Here is a 14,267-nt window from a genome sequence, read left to right as displayed (position 1 = left end):
CTACTTCAGTAGTGTAATAACTTACTAAATTAGTGGTAAATGTTATAAAATTGTCTAAAATAGTTTGTTATACTGTTGGCAAGTTATTTCATATACCAGTTAAAAATGTGGAAATTATGCTATTGGTATTACATAATTGGTTACTACAGTTTGTGTCAAACTCATGAGTAAGTGAGTTTCTGTCTGAGTGGGGCAGAACACTAAAAATGGTGTCAGGATAACTATTTTTTTCTCAACGCACAATATGATCCCCAGAGAATCACATAAGAATTATGAAATACAAGATCTTTGCCGTTTTTTGTCTGTCATTTCTAAACTTTGCAATGTCACACTCGAGTTGCTTGTTTGACAAGTCTGGCTGAAACGTAAAAAAAATCAGTTTCAATTCAGGGTACACGATGGACAAACACAAAAAGACTGACAATCACACACACTCATACAAAATCAACAGCACTATTGCATTCAACTGTGATCAAAAAGAAAAGCTTGTCGCTGCATCTCTACATACTTGACAAGATTGTTTGTTTTTTTTTATCTTGGAAAAGTGAGCTCCCCTTGTGCTTCAATTATCCTGGAATGCCGAACCAGCTCAGACGCAATGGACATAATCCTCAGAGGAAACGACATCCTCATTATAGCGAGCATGACAAAACGGCACCAACAAAGCAAAAGACAAGAAAAATGCAATTCCAGTGATTGTTTAATCAGACCAGTAAACCCAAACAGTAGTAGTGCAACTTGCAGTAGTATCTTTTTATGTGTATAAAAAAAAAGGAAACCAAAAAAAAGAAAGAAAAGGAGAAACAGACACTGCAGCAAAATGTTTCATGAGCAAAAACTCCATTGAGCTCCCGTCAGTCTTATTGCCTTGGTTGTATGACTGAAAATAAAATCTAAAACCTGTGCCTAACCAGAGAAGATGTTTTGAAGACACGTCCAGTTACCTCTGCTTTTCTGCTTTATGAGACAAGCACACAGCTTCGCCGGTAAAGAAACACTTCTACCTCCAGCCGAGAGGATAATTTCTCTAACAACCAACCGGGGACTCTGATTAATTCTTGAACCAGCAGGAATGAAGTAACAGGAGATTTCTGGGAGCGTTTCATTTTCTTAATTATAAATAACAATGAGACAAAGCTGGAGTTGTGTGGAGGAGAGGCCCTCAGGTCATCTGTGTGATATTCAGGTAAAACCACAACACCTGGAGTGAACCTCTGGCTGTTTGAGACTCCTGCAACACAACAGATGTCAACCCTGTACAATTATAGACAAAACAAATAAATTACACAAACCTGGCACTCACTCGCATACAAACACAAGTATTCATGAACTAGATAAATAAATTTAGAAAGTGAAATTAATAAGATGTACAGCAGATGGCATATAATACAAGTAAAGAACAATATGAGGCAGCCCACCCACTCCATCTGTCCAGTATACTCAGGGAACATGTAGGCGAGATTTTTTTTTTTCTTCTTCTTTCATTTTTGAAACTGAATCACAAACACTTCCAAGTATTTGAAACACTTCAAACCACGATCCATATCAGTATGACCCACAACGCAGTAAAGCAGGGCTCCGCTCGGTAGCCATAAAGTCCTGCTAGCTTATGATTCCAAGTGGTGCTGCGGTGAAGACAGCAGCCGGGACGACCAGAGAGAGGAGGGGGGGGGCACAGTTCAAACAGTCACATCAATCTCACGGCTGTACCATCACTGGATTTGTCTTTTATAGAAGAAATAACTTGTCCACTGCTGCCCCCTACAGGCAGGAGCTGGGAGAGCGTCCCCCACCAACCCCGCCCCATGAACTCTAGAGAAAGACAAACTCGTCGCTGCTCCTTCTGTTGTTACTGAGGCCCAGTTTGCCCGGAGGCAAAATGTGTGCTGGGGGGCTGCTGGGATTACTGCCATGACCCTCAAGTCCATAGTCCTGACTTTGGCCTTCAACAAAGGTAAAGATGGGGTACTTCTCTTTTGATGAGGAGAGAGCCTGAGAGGACGAGAGAGGCAAATTAAAACATGTTGTCGAAAAGCAACACAATGCAACATCTATGTAAGGAAAGACAAGTGAAGAAAAATCTCAACATTTTTTAATCCGCATCGATTCTGTTTTTTGTTGCAAGTCCACAGATTGTTACAATACGTCTTAAAATACAGCCTCACAGCTTTATTGAAATTGCTAAATAAAGAAAAAAATAAAAGGACAAAAACTATCAGTTCAAAAGTATGAGAAAAATCATGGAGTGAACACTTAACACCTTCATGGCATTTAAGTTTTGAGGCGCATTTTCGACCAAGGATGATGAAGGAAAGCCAATATGGCTCTTTGTCATAAAAGCAAAAATATTTTTTTCCAATTACTTCCGGATCAGATGTTGGTTGATCAGTTGACCATCTTATCTCATGTTAAAATTGCAGCATATTATGCCTGGACTAATGCACGGACACAAACACACTTTACAGTGCAATTTTGTCCAAATTGTCAAATATTCCCTTGTTAAAAAAGGTTTTGTATGCAGCCTACAGTTCCCAGAGTCCTGAACTCATTCTTCACAGGCTTCCTGCTTGTCTGGCGGCGTCTATTTGCCTCGGCCATCCACAGCAGCATTTTAAAGTCTTTCCATGGCTTGTTAACAACAATGTCAAGTACCTGTAGCTGGCTTATAGAACATCCAGCCAGTAACTGTTTATTGAAGTGCACCTGATGACTCAGCTAGGTGTCTGTAAATCACAATTAACATGTCCTTGTCGTTTCGGAGGATCTATTGCAGTTGTTGTGACAAAGCTGAAAATAAGACAAGCCCACACATTTGTTTCTGCTCCATTTTGGGACTTGAGGTTGTAAAGACTCACCGTGCTAACAGCAGAGCAAAGCGACTCAAAGTCCTTCTTATTCTTGGCGTAGAAACCAATGGTGCAGCTGGGGTCCATGCGAGTAAAGGGCATCTTTTTAGGAGAGCTGCAGTGGAAAGACTGCAGGATGACAAAAGGAGATTCAGGTTGTATAGTGAACATTTAACATTGTCAGGTGGGCATGATGGACAAAACATAGTCAGATTACTACTGAGTGTGAAGGTCGCCTTGCTGAACTTGTGTAAGGACGGAGGACAGAGACAAGAGTCCTAATAGGAGGAGTGAAAAACGTAATCAGACATTTGGAACGACAACAAACCTCCAGTGAGAAGTTGAGTTGAGACACGTCCACCACCGGCTGGCAGTAGTGAGGGTCCAGATACAACAGCTGCTCATCTGTAAGGGAAGGAGGAATTGAACATTTAAGGTATATAATTAATTCATCCAGTGGCTCTGTGATGCCATCATCCCCTATATTAGATATATATATTAGAAGCAAAATCCCTGGAAGAAATCGCAGCAGAAGCTAAGAAGTGACATTTTTCTTCAATAACAAAACAGTCCTCGTTTTGAAATGTTTTGTGTTTTTTTTTTTTTTTTTAAACAAAAATACTCTCACTTAAAAACAAACAACGTAATCAGGTTTTGTTCTCTAAAGTTGATTCCTTTTTCAGGCCCATTTAGAGAATCATTGTTCCAGGAGGAAGAAAAAACTAAATCATCCATTAGCTGTAGGTTGACTTTGAGAAATGTTTGCTTTGCAGACTGGTTTTATGCAGGTTTCTCCTCCTTTAAGCACAAAATCTACCACAACCATTGACGTGTTTTCTGTTATCTCGGGACAGACGATTGTGGTTTTAACAATATAATGTGCTAGTGCACAAGAACAGAATGTTACTTATTCTGCCTCACAGCTGATTGATCGGTTCAAAAAAGAAAAAAAACCCATCAAGGAACCTTTTCTTCCTGTAATTCATCCGAGAACAAGGAAATGTCTTTTCTTACCTTGGAAGCCGACGAAGTAGAGTGAATGCTTCGGCTTCCCTCCAATTATTCCAATACAACAATCCAGTTTCAGGATGTTCTAAAACGAACCGGATGTTTCCATTTTAAATTGTTTGTATTCCGAAAGAAACGTTAGTCTAGAGCTCACAGGGGGTTGGATGATTAAGAGGCTGTGAACATAGAGAACCACGAACCTTGACACATTCGATGTATGACGGGTTGAGGGCCTCCCCTCCCAGGCGGACCGGCACCAGAATGATCACAGACTTCCAGCCGGGGCTCGACGGATCAGCAGGACTTTGACCTAGTGACGCGTCACACAGACGTGCCACATCCTCTTTGTACACTGGGGGGGGAGACATTCAGGACAGAAATGTGTGAAACTACACACTGGACCGACGAAATGACTACTAATTAATGTGAACACTCAAAATGAATGACTGTGCTGCACAAATACTCCATACAGAAATCTTACCCGTGCAGTCCTGAGCCACATAAACTGTCAGGTTTTGAATCACTGAGGTTTTAGCCATCGCTTTCCTGGCAGAAAAAAAAAAAAAAAAAAAAGAAAGCGGGAAAATATGTGAGAACTTTACAAATGAAATGTGTAACTCATAACTGTGTGGTCGGGAAGTCATCATGATTGTGGAATGTCTGTGCACCTTATGTAGTTTACTACAGCTGGTTTTTCCACATTAGATCACTGTGCCCTGACATGTAAATGCTGTATATCAACTTGTAAAACACAGAGAATTTCTAAAGGTTTTAAAATTAGAAGTGTTGTGTTGTTGTGTTGTATGTGGGGCTGCTGAATGCTTGAATTATCCATCAATCGAAATGCTTTCTGCAAAACCAGCCCCCCCCCCCCCCGAGAACTACATCCTCAGTAAGCAAGAAGCCCTTACCGTAGTATGTGAGCCACTATGGAGGGGCCGTACCAGTCACCAGCCTTCTTTCCTGAACCTTTGCCAATTTCCACCAGCTGGTGAACACCAAAAGGCGCCGGGGGCTGATCTCCAAACCAGGTGAGCAGCTTGGAGTGAACGGGCTCTGCCTGCCTGTCCTTTACAGACTCGGGCCTTTTCTTTTGAATGGTTTTCGGTGCCTGACCGTGCGACTTCTCTGGAGTGTTTGGTGCTCGTATCGATCCAAAGGAGGGGATGGGGACCCCCCCAGCACGGGCTGGAGATCGTGGTCGAAACACCTCAAAGTCCACGTCAGTTAGCTGCTGAGCATCTGGCCACGCCCAGTCTAGACCAAATACAAAAAAGGCTCACATTTAAAAGTTGAGAGAAGGCGGGATATACTTGAACAGCAGGTATTTAAATGTTAGCCAAACAGAAAAGTTAGTAAAATAACAATAACAAAAAAATAATACAGCATAAATGTGTAAATAAAAGTAACAGAAAAAAAATAAATAGAAGATAGAAGCAGTCAAAACCATGCCGGACTATGTAAAGACTCACACCAAAAAGACAAGAACTGGAGTATTAGTGAGAAATACATGAGGGCATTGCTTGATGAAAATATCCAGATTTGTTTAAGCAACAAGCTCATCCTCACCGCGAGACGGCGCTGCCCCTCTTCGTAATCTCATCCCAGCTATCTAACATTTGACTGTACACAAAAGAGAAGCATGCGTGCAAGAAATGCAGACACAAACCTCTGGGCATTAAGTGGACCAGGAGCCCCTGCGCCAGCAGCATCTGCCCGCTGCGCAGCATGCAGCCCCAGCCGCAGTCAGTGGTCCAGGTGGAACCCTCCAGTTGAGGGAACTCCCGCCTGTAGGTGAGCCAGATTCTGGACACAAACGCCAGACGAAACCGCTCCACCTCATCTGAGACAGAAGGGGAGAAACAAAAATAACTTTTATATTTAGTTTACCGAAGTAGGTTCTCATTTGTGCCGTTTAGTTAAAATGACAATACTCAAGTTTCATTGACGAGTCGGCTTGAAATCGAAGAAAAGGGAACCAGTCCATTTTCCGCTCAGTGCTCAGTTTTATTTTAATCCAAATAAGCTCTCACAAAGGAAAGAGTGTCTGTACCACAGTTGTTCCCCTCAACACCTGCTCGTCTTGACGTTTCACTTTTTCACGAGGAATACAGCAAGTACCAGCTGGAGCTCACCTTCACTGTTCAGCAAATAAGAGTGTCCCAGGACGATGACAGGGGAAATCTTATTGAAGGAGGTCTTAGACTTCACTGTCCAACCTGCAGAGCCAGAACGGGAAAACTGAAGGTGGTCAAAGAATCTGCAAAAGCCGCAATTCTTCTTGTACTCCACAGTTCTTATTCGTCATCACCGACTACAAACCATATTTGACGTTATTCCACGCCGACATCAGCTTGGCTTTAAGTTTGTCCATCTCATCTGGCTCTTCGGCCGCCTCTCTGCCGCCATCTGAAGTTTGAGGCAGCCGGAAACCGAAACTGCCCTGCCGCTCCAGAGGCTGCGGCCTCCGGCTCTCCACCAGCTCGTCCTGCATCACTCCCCCGACGTACTGCACCGCACTGGGAGACACCGAGTTCATATCACTGAGCCCTCAGAGCTGGACTCGGGTACTTCTCATTGCAACCCAAAACTGATGGGGGGGGGGGGGGGGGGGGGGGGGCAAAGACAGGAAAGAACAGTTAAAATACATTTTCATTCTTGACCCTAACACTATGACACACTTCAACGCCGCACACTTCTTTAAGCCACGTTGACTTTTTTCTTCCCGATACTTCTTTTGTGAATGAGTGTTTGACCCCCCCCCCCCTGAACCTTCTTGGCGTAGAAACCAATGGTGCAGCAAGAGACTGCACCATACTTTTAAGACAAATCTGATTAGATTTGAATGACTGTGGAGAAGGTTCGGTGTAAAGCACACACAATGATTGATCTCTTTGCACTTTGCACAGGGAGCTTTGTCTCATGAATATTCATCCTGCATCAATCCTTGAACTGCTGGTTAACGCTTCAGTGACGTTAGAGACCAACACTGGGCGAAGGGAAGGGCAGCGGTCAAAGCCTAACAGAAAAACAATAACACTAACTTTGGGACACTTTATGAATCAAAAATGAGACAAACGACACAACATCATACGAGCGTGTCACTGTGTTGACAAACGAAACCAGATGTTAGGAAATAAACTCACTGAAACACAGAAAAAAAATGCAAACCTTAACAGGTGACACTCCTACCACAACATACTGCCACCTGGTCATTGTGCAATATTCAAATATTGATATCAAAGTGTTTTACCTCATCAAGATTGCCTGTCCCTCCCTCCTTTAAAGCTACAGTCAACAGTGGGGATTATTAGCATCTGGACTGAAACTCGGAAAGTAATTATTGACATGTATAATCAAATGTCTTGATCAGTTGTTTGTAATATTGATAGTGGAGACCAAATAAAAAAGTTTTAAAGCCAAAGCTGTGGCTTCCTCAGATAAGTGTCTCCGATGGTCAAATGAAATGTGACTTTTTAACTCTTTGTTAAAACCTCATGAAATAAACTGCAAGTTTCTGTGATAGGGTTGACTTCTTACATCTGCAAGCCAAACTCAAGTCCCCACTTCCTGAAAAAAGTGTGAGCAAACTTCACACAGCCGGTGTCTTAGTGGAGTGATCCGTTTAGAACTACTGATTTCACAATGCGTGAAAACACTGACGGAGAATACAGTGATTCGTTCAGTCTGCACTGAAACTGATGATTAGTGGTTTCAAAAGGGAACACACACACACACACACACACACACACACACACACACACACACACACACACACACACACACACACACACACACACACACACACACACACACACACACACACACACACACACAGTGTGTAGTCAGACAGAGTGAGAGAACAACACACGTCATGTGACTAACATTTGACAACCGGTATGTCAGGCTCTTTCAGTCTTTCTTTCTGACCGTAATTTATTCTTTAGAGTCGATAAAGCTCGGAACATTTGTCACGACAAAGGCAGTGTGTGTGTGTGCGTGTGCGTGTGCGAGAGAGAGAGAGAGATCTTTGAACATGTCAGCTCAATTTCAGATCACCATTCTCACTTGTTAAAGCGCATTCACGCGTGCAACACACCCTTTTATTGCATATTGAACTAAAATAAACTTGCAGAATCCAGAAGGTACGTACCAGAAGCGAAGGCGTGTCAATGTAGTCGCAGTGCTGTCGTATTTTGCCTCATTTCGGAGGAGATTCCCACCGTCTTAATAACGCCGGACCGTCAGGACTGGAGTCACACAGCGAGCCGGACAAGCTAACTTTAGCCCCGGTGTCACCTCGATGACTTTTAAACCGGGCTGCTCGCAGATTTGACCTACTTCACCGCACAAATAAGCTCCTCCCGGCTTGGTACGCCTCCCAGAATTTCACAAAGAAATTAATATCAACGCACTGTGCGGAGATAAGCCTCCACGATAGCTGTCTTTTCCGTTGCTTTTAGCATCTCCCTCTGACAGCAGAGCTTAGTTACTTCCTGTTGTCCTTTCCTGGTGTTCCGTGATTGGCTAGAAAAAAAATCACTATGGGAAAGCTGATTGGTCAAAATTCAGATAATGGCCATCGGCTATGCCCTATTGGCTGATTGTAACTCTTACGGTTATGCAATCTCTCACCTGGGTCGCAAACAACGCGATAGTTCAGAACGAAGGTCTAATCCAGAGACACGTTTAGATGCTTTCTAAGGCTGCATGATATTAGGTGAACATCCCATATTGCAATATGGTGTTTGCGATAAATACCAGCATATAAGCAGATTGCGTTTATGTCTGTGTGATTTGTTCTTTGAAACGACAATCCTTGTTCTCCTGTCTAACAACTTGAGGACTGCAGGCACACAGGCACCTCTTATAAACCAGGCCTTAATACATTATTATTAGCAAAGGCTTTCCAATTAACAATAGACTTGACTTTTTTTTACATTTTTTATTAATAAAGCTCATACTCTATTTATTGTCCTTTTTATGCCTTTCTTCGTGACTTGCATCAATATTTTTCTGAATCCTAATTGCTTAAGATTCAGATTATATTAGATTAAGAGCATGGATACACAGTGCATAGAAACAATTGTATCAACAGTTGTCAGTCTTCAGAGATCTCTTGAACTAAAGTATGATATATACTGTGGAGCTCTGATGTTTTCCCTTTGCTTATCTTTTTTTCCAAGTACTCAGGTTTCATCCTAAAGCCCAAGATGTGTACATTAGGATGATAAATTACTTAAAATTAGCCTTCAATGATTCCCGTGACCCTGACTAAGACATGGCAGGGAAAGGAGATGAATGGATTGATGTTGAAATATGAAAAAAAAATAATGCTTGAATAAAAAGTACACTCATTGTAAATAGTTTTAAAAAAGACAAGGCAAATTTCGGAACAAATCTCTGAATTTTATTCATTTTACTGCACTTCAGGTGTCTGCATTTGAACCACATCACAAACAAAAATGCTCCAGTGGAACAACGAAATACAACCGCAGTGAACAGAGAAATGTGGAATGTTTTTATACTTGGACATTTGTGGTATTCTTTTTTAGTAATCCATATCAGTTTACAAGATAGTAACAATACAAACAATAGCATCAAATGAAATGTTTTTTCAAATAAAGTGCATTTCTCTCTGTCAATCACAAAAAAAAGTTTCAAACATGGAACACTAGTAGAGACAAAGCAGTTTGGAAAAAGGTCTGAAAATGGACAGACCAGCTGTATAATTTTATAGGTGTATTTTTTTTTTTTAATCTGGTGATTAGAGTTGACCTGATGACACCTTTATTATTATACCAAGATATAAAATGACTCCTTCCTTTCAATATAATACATATAACAGTATAATCAAAAATGTAATCCCTATTACCAAAGATAGAATTAACAGTCACGTGAAGACAATAAAACAAACAAAAAAAAGTTTCAAGTTTTGTTGAAACATTTGACTATTACTGCAAATAATTTGTCATCTGACATATAAATGCATATTCAGTAACCCTATGGCTAGTAACGTCCATTCTGCAAAATGTGTGGCCTGAACTTTCAATGCAACAGATTCAAGGTTGTCCAACACTCCATATTCAACACCACTGGGGGGCAGTAGAGTACTATAACGAATTAAAATAATAATAATAATAACTGGCTGCTGTTTGAATGTGAGGGCACATTGTATACAGAAGTCCAGGTTTTTTTTTTTTTTTTTTAGGAAAGATCAAATTTTTCCAGCTCCTGACTTAAAAAAACCCCAAAAAAACAAAGCATCACCCCCCACCCCCTTAAAGAAAAAGCAAAACAAAAACCCAGCTCCCAGGTAAAACTGTACATTGAAAAACCCAGTGAAACACTATCAAGGGCAAAAGCTGCATAAATGACATTTAGCAAGAAATATCTGCTATCCAGAATATACCAGCTACTCGAGGTCCACTTTCAACTTCAAATTTCAGACTGTGAAATGCATCTTTAAAAAATAGCAACAAAAAAACCCCTATCCGTCAATAATGACTTTATACTGATCCATTTAAGAGCTCCCAAGGGAATGTGTCAGAAAACCAGAAAACAATTTCGACTGACTCTTGAAGGCCTTGTCATTTGAAGGCCATTGTCAAGCCTGTTTTCTAACAGGGCTGAGCCGCCCAACAGTTAACACTGCATGTTTGGAATTTAACATCAGCCTCACTGCCTGATATAATATGGATAACCATATGGGAAATGCCAAACTGAGCGTTCACAGCAGCCTGAAGCTCAAGTTTGCTCCTCGGAGTGGTGACTGTAACTGTAGGGTTAACATAAATATTTCTCTGGAAAAATGTAATATGAACATATGTATTATGTGACACATGTAACAGAAGACAGCAAACATAAAAGGCCCCTTTCAAACAGACTTCAGAGCTTCAAATCTGTCCTTGCTGTAAAATGCAAATGCTGTTGATGTGTGAATTTAATTTCCTTTCACATTTATTCAACCTGGAACAGACCCAATAACTCTGGATGAAAAATTGTTGAGCTCCCTTCCTCTAATTCACTCACAGCTATAAATAATTTGCATAAGTTTATGTACATCGGATATTTAGTAAGTTATGAACACTAAGGAACTAATTATGAGCAGTGAGAAAAAACTTAAACTGTTTAGTCCAGTGAACATTTCTTAGCTCTCTGCTGAGACGATTGATGCAAACACCTTTATGAGTACGTTACACAGCAAAGTTTGCGCATTGCAATCATCAATCCTACCTACCTAACCATAAGCACCTAACTACACCATTATTCTGATTATACTGTAAATTACCTTGTTTTTACAATAACGAGTTCACTCTTTATATATGCACAAACTCTACTGTAGCTTTAAAGCCCTTCAACAAATAAATTTGGATATGCTACATCCACGACTGACTGCTTTTCCTACTTTTGGCTCAAAACAACACATGGATTAAACTGTATATGTGCTTCTAACATGTCCGTAGGTCTTCACCTGCTTATGAAAGCATTGATACCTGGGTGATCTGTTGTTCAAGCAGGGGAGGACCTTTTTCCTGTTAATGGATCCTAATTACTTATTTCTGGATGCCATCAGTCATGACCTTCGCTCAGTCAATCATACAGAGTGTGAGGATCTCTATGAAAGACAGATAAATGCTCACAACTGTCTTAACCTGCCTGCTCATAAGCACACTTGTGTCCGAACACGTGAACCACGGGAGTATGGATTTAAATGCATGAGAATCAGCTGCTGACTCCTGCGGCAATATGAGTGTGTTTGTGCATGTGGCTGCAGTTGGTCCTTGGTGGGGGGGTGGGGGTGGCGGGTAAAAAAAGGGCTGTGGTGGCAGTCCTGCAAAGTGTAGATAAGCACTGAGCCTGAGCTGTCAGTCCCGCTTTTCTCTGCAGCAGGACACTGCCTTCAAGAACCATCTGAATTAGGCCCAGAGAGGTCACACGCTCACTCCTGCGACAAACAGCTCGTCATTGCGCACTGACGTCCACAAACGGTTCACCTGCTCTGCCGACCACGGAACTTCGTCCTTCAGCTTCATCCACTTGCTTCCAATTCACTGGAGACTTTTGTGTTGCTTGAGACAATTGTTACGGCTTTACCACATCACTGGCCCAATTAAGAAGCTGTAAAAAGAAGAAAGGGCTCGCAGAGAGATAAGACAGCGACTGATTTGGTCTTCACAGTATTCAGCATGTTTTGATCGGTAAAGCACTTTTTGACCTTCTTGTACTTAATATATACAGTACATACCATATGACATGCGTTCACATAGACCCACACATATACATCTGATAAAGTGTATCACGTTACATTGAGAGTCTTCTTATTAAATTATTTATAATAGAAAATCAACAGTTATTAATGCACCTTTACAGTAGTTTTTTTTCACTCCTGCTTTTAAGTTCGAGTCAGTAAATGATTGGAATTAATAAATAACATTTTATATACTCTGAAACTGGAATGTACATTGTTTTTAAGTGCTTGTCTTCTGTTGCATTGTTCTTTCAAAAAAGGCATCTTCTTCTTTTTCTTACTTTTCCAGTGAAGTCCCATTCAGGGACCCGAGAGGGTCACATTTTTGGCGGGCTGCTGCTGCTACCCGTTGCAGCTTTCTCCAGTGGTGAACCGACAGGACTCTGGGTCACCACTGCAGCCCCGGCGGCCACTCGACCGCCAGCAGGAGTGTCAGACTTCCCCGCTGTGCCTCCTTGTTTCTCTTCTGCTGCCTTAGTCTGCTGCTCTTTGCTCTTGGCCCCCTCCTGAGAGCCAAGCTTGATTGGCCCGAGAACATTTTTGGCCACGGTGGTCAGCTGGCTGACGAAGCTCGTCTTGTCGCCGGGGGAGACGGGCCGCGACTTACAGAGTGAAGGTCCGCAGAGGGAGGGGGTGACCGCAGTTGGGGACGGCGAGGGAGAGGGCGAATGCTCCTCCACCACCTCCAGGCGGCATTTGTCCTCCCAGTCGAGGGTGCCCCGGTAGCAGTTAACGGGGCCGAGTCCTTGTCTCACCTTTCCCAGTGAGAGCGGCTGCCCATGCGGAGGCACGACAGGAGCAAGGACCCGAGTGGGGAGTTTGGGGCTTTTGGAGCCGAGGTCCGGAGTCCTTGAATCATTGCTGTCAGCCTTTCTTAGGCTGTCGCTCATACCTGATGGTTTAAAGGATTTGTTGAGACCCAGAGGACCTCCACTCAGTCCTGTGTTGATGCCAACAGATTTATCTGCAGCAGAAGCAGAGTTCTTGTTGAAAGTGGCACTGGATAAAGCAGACCTGCCTCGGTTTTCTGCATCCTGCTTTGGTTCAATTTTGGTCCCCAGCTGCTGCCCTTGTGCATCTTTACTTTTAGATAACACACTTTTTGCAGCCATGGAGTCTATGTGTTTCGGAGGTATGTCTGCCTGACTATGGGACATTTTCTCGGGTCCCTTTTGAGCACCTAAACTTCCTGTTACTTTGGTGGCGGTGCTGGGTGTTATAGCTTTAGTGGTTTCTGCACTCATTCGGCCTTGTGTGTTTAAGGGCAGATCAGATGAGAGAGGTTTTCTTGCTAAAGATGACTGCGAGGCTGTTGCTCCAAATCGACTCGCACCGCTCTCCGTCTCTCTGTCTTTTTCCCTCTCTCTTCCTCTCTCCCTCTCCTCCCTTTCCCTCCCGGCCAAAAGTGTTTCCCTGCTCAGCGGTGACTCCTGTCTCCCAAGTCTCCTCACAGGTTTCAACACGCCGGTTTCGGGGAGAGTCGAGGATGAGGGCAGGGGTGGAGGATTAGGAGGCAGGTTCTCCCCTTCTGTCTCCAGCAGACTCTGGAGCCCGAGCTCACAGAGGAAGGCGTCCTTGCGGTACTCTGAGTGCTGCACCTCCAGGCTGTGCTTCCTCAGCGGACCCCCCAGCCCCCCTGTAGAGCTGGATTGAGTCAGAGGCGAGCCCAGTTTCTCTGCCGACTGCACCCGCTTGAGAAGAGGCGACCGCGGGGGCTCTGCACTTTTCGGCCTGGGACGGACGACAGGCGGGGAGGAGTGGAGCTTGGCAGGAAAGGACTGGGTGGTGTTGGAGCTTCCGATGGTGTGGCCAGGCAGAGGTGGAGGAGAGGACTGGGTGGGGGATGGCGTGTGTGCCAGCGGGGACAGGGGGATGTTACCAGCTGATTTGCATCGTGCAGAGCGATACTGGCGGTGAAGCTTTGGGGAGAGACCATGCAGGGAGCTGGGCCTCATGTGCTGAGAGGGAGCGGGGGAGTTTGGAGTGCTGGAGGCTGGAGAGCTGCTCTGGGACGAAGCACCTAAAGAGAAGAAGAAGATGAATAAAGATGGAAAGAATCCCTGAGAAAATGGTGCACATTCAATTTAAAAGTAAAATGCATTTTGACTTTAAAAGCTCACATCCCAGGCTACATGCTGTGTGAATCTGATTAGCTTTCATCT

The 14,267-nt window shown here is 43.2% G+C and overlaps 2 protein-coding genes across 3 annotated transcripts in view; both read right to left on the bottom strand.

Moving 5' to 3' along the window:
* Nucleotides 1-682: 682 nt before the first annotated feature.
* Nucleotides 683-8,316, bottom strand: atg4da (autophagy related 4D, cysteine peptidase a). Of its 2 annotated transcripts, XM_080520941.1 has the most exons (11): nucleotides 8,008-8,316; nucleotides 6,177-6,444; nucleotides 5,990-6,073; nucleotides 5,524-5,697; nucleotides 4,766-5,111; nucleotides 4,336-4,400; nucleotides 4,055-4,206; nucleotides 3,861-3,939; nucleotides 3,175-3,251; nucleotides 2,856-2,975; nucleotides 683-1,992 (listed from the first exon to the last, which is right to left on the bottom strand). In XM_080520941.1, the coding sequence occupies exons 2-11, from the start codon at nucleotides 6,391-6,393 to the stop codon at nucleotides 1,813-1,815; spliced, it is 1,494 nt and encodes a 497-aa protein (XP_080377067.1). In that variant the 5' UTR covers nucleotides 6,394-6,444; nucleotides 8,008-8,316; the 3' UTR covers nucleotides 683-1,812. The 2 variants fall into 2 exon arrangements, with proteins under 2 accessions (XP_080377067.1, XP_080377066.1); XM_080520940.1 differs by lacking the exon at nucleotides 3,861-3,939.
* A 1,944-nt stretch (nucleotides 8,317-10,260) lies between these two features.
* mast1a (microtubule associated serine/threonine kinase 1a) overlaps nucleotides 10,261-14,267 on the bottom strand; it is a gene marked incomplete at its 5' end in the record, with an annotated part of 91,529 nt that continues 87,522 nt past the window's right edge. Inside the window, one exon of the mRNA XM_080520216.1 lies at nucleotides 10,261-14,125. Within this exon, the coding sequence (XP_080376342.1) occupies nucleotides 12,423-14,125 (1,703 nt within the window). The 3' untranslated portion in view covers nucleotides 10,261-12,422. The remainder of the gene's footprint in view (nucleotides 14,126-14,267) is intronic.

Source organism: Blennius ocellaris (assembly GCF_963422515.1).
Source record: "Blennius ocellaris genome assembly, chromosome: 3".
Classification (NCBI taxonomy): Eukaryota; Metazoa; Chordata; class Actinopteri; order Blenniiformes; family Blenniidae; genus Blennius; species Blennius ocellaris.
This window is presented reverse-complemented; position numbering and strand designations above follow the sequence as displayed.

Excerpts from the sequence above, each read along its gene's own strand:
- atg4da (XM_080520940.1), bottom strand. The coding sequence starts at position 6,393 with ATGAACTCGGTGTCTCCCAGTGCGGTGCAGTACGTCGGGGGAGTGATG. Across the intron at positions 6,074-6,176 it reads GTGGAATAACGTCAAATATG|GTTGGACAGTGAAGTCTAAG; the intron begins GTTTGTAGTCGG and ends CTGGCTCTGCAG. Across the intron at positions 4,207-4,335 it reads TGTGGCTCAGGACTGCACGG|TGTACAAAGAGGATGTGGCA; the intron begins GTAAGATTTCTG and ends CTCCCCCCCCAG.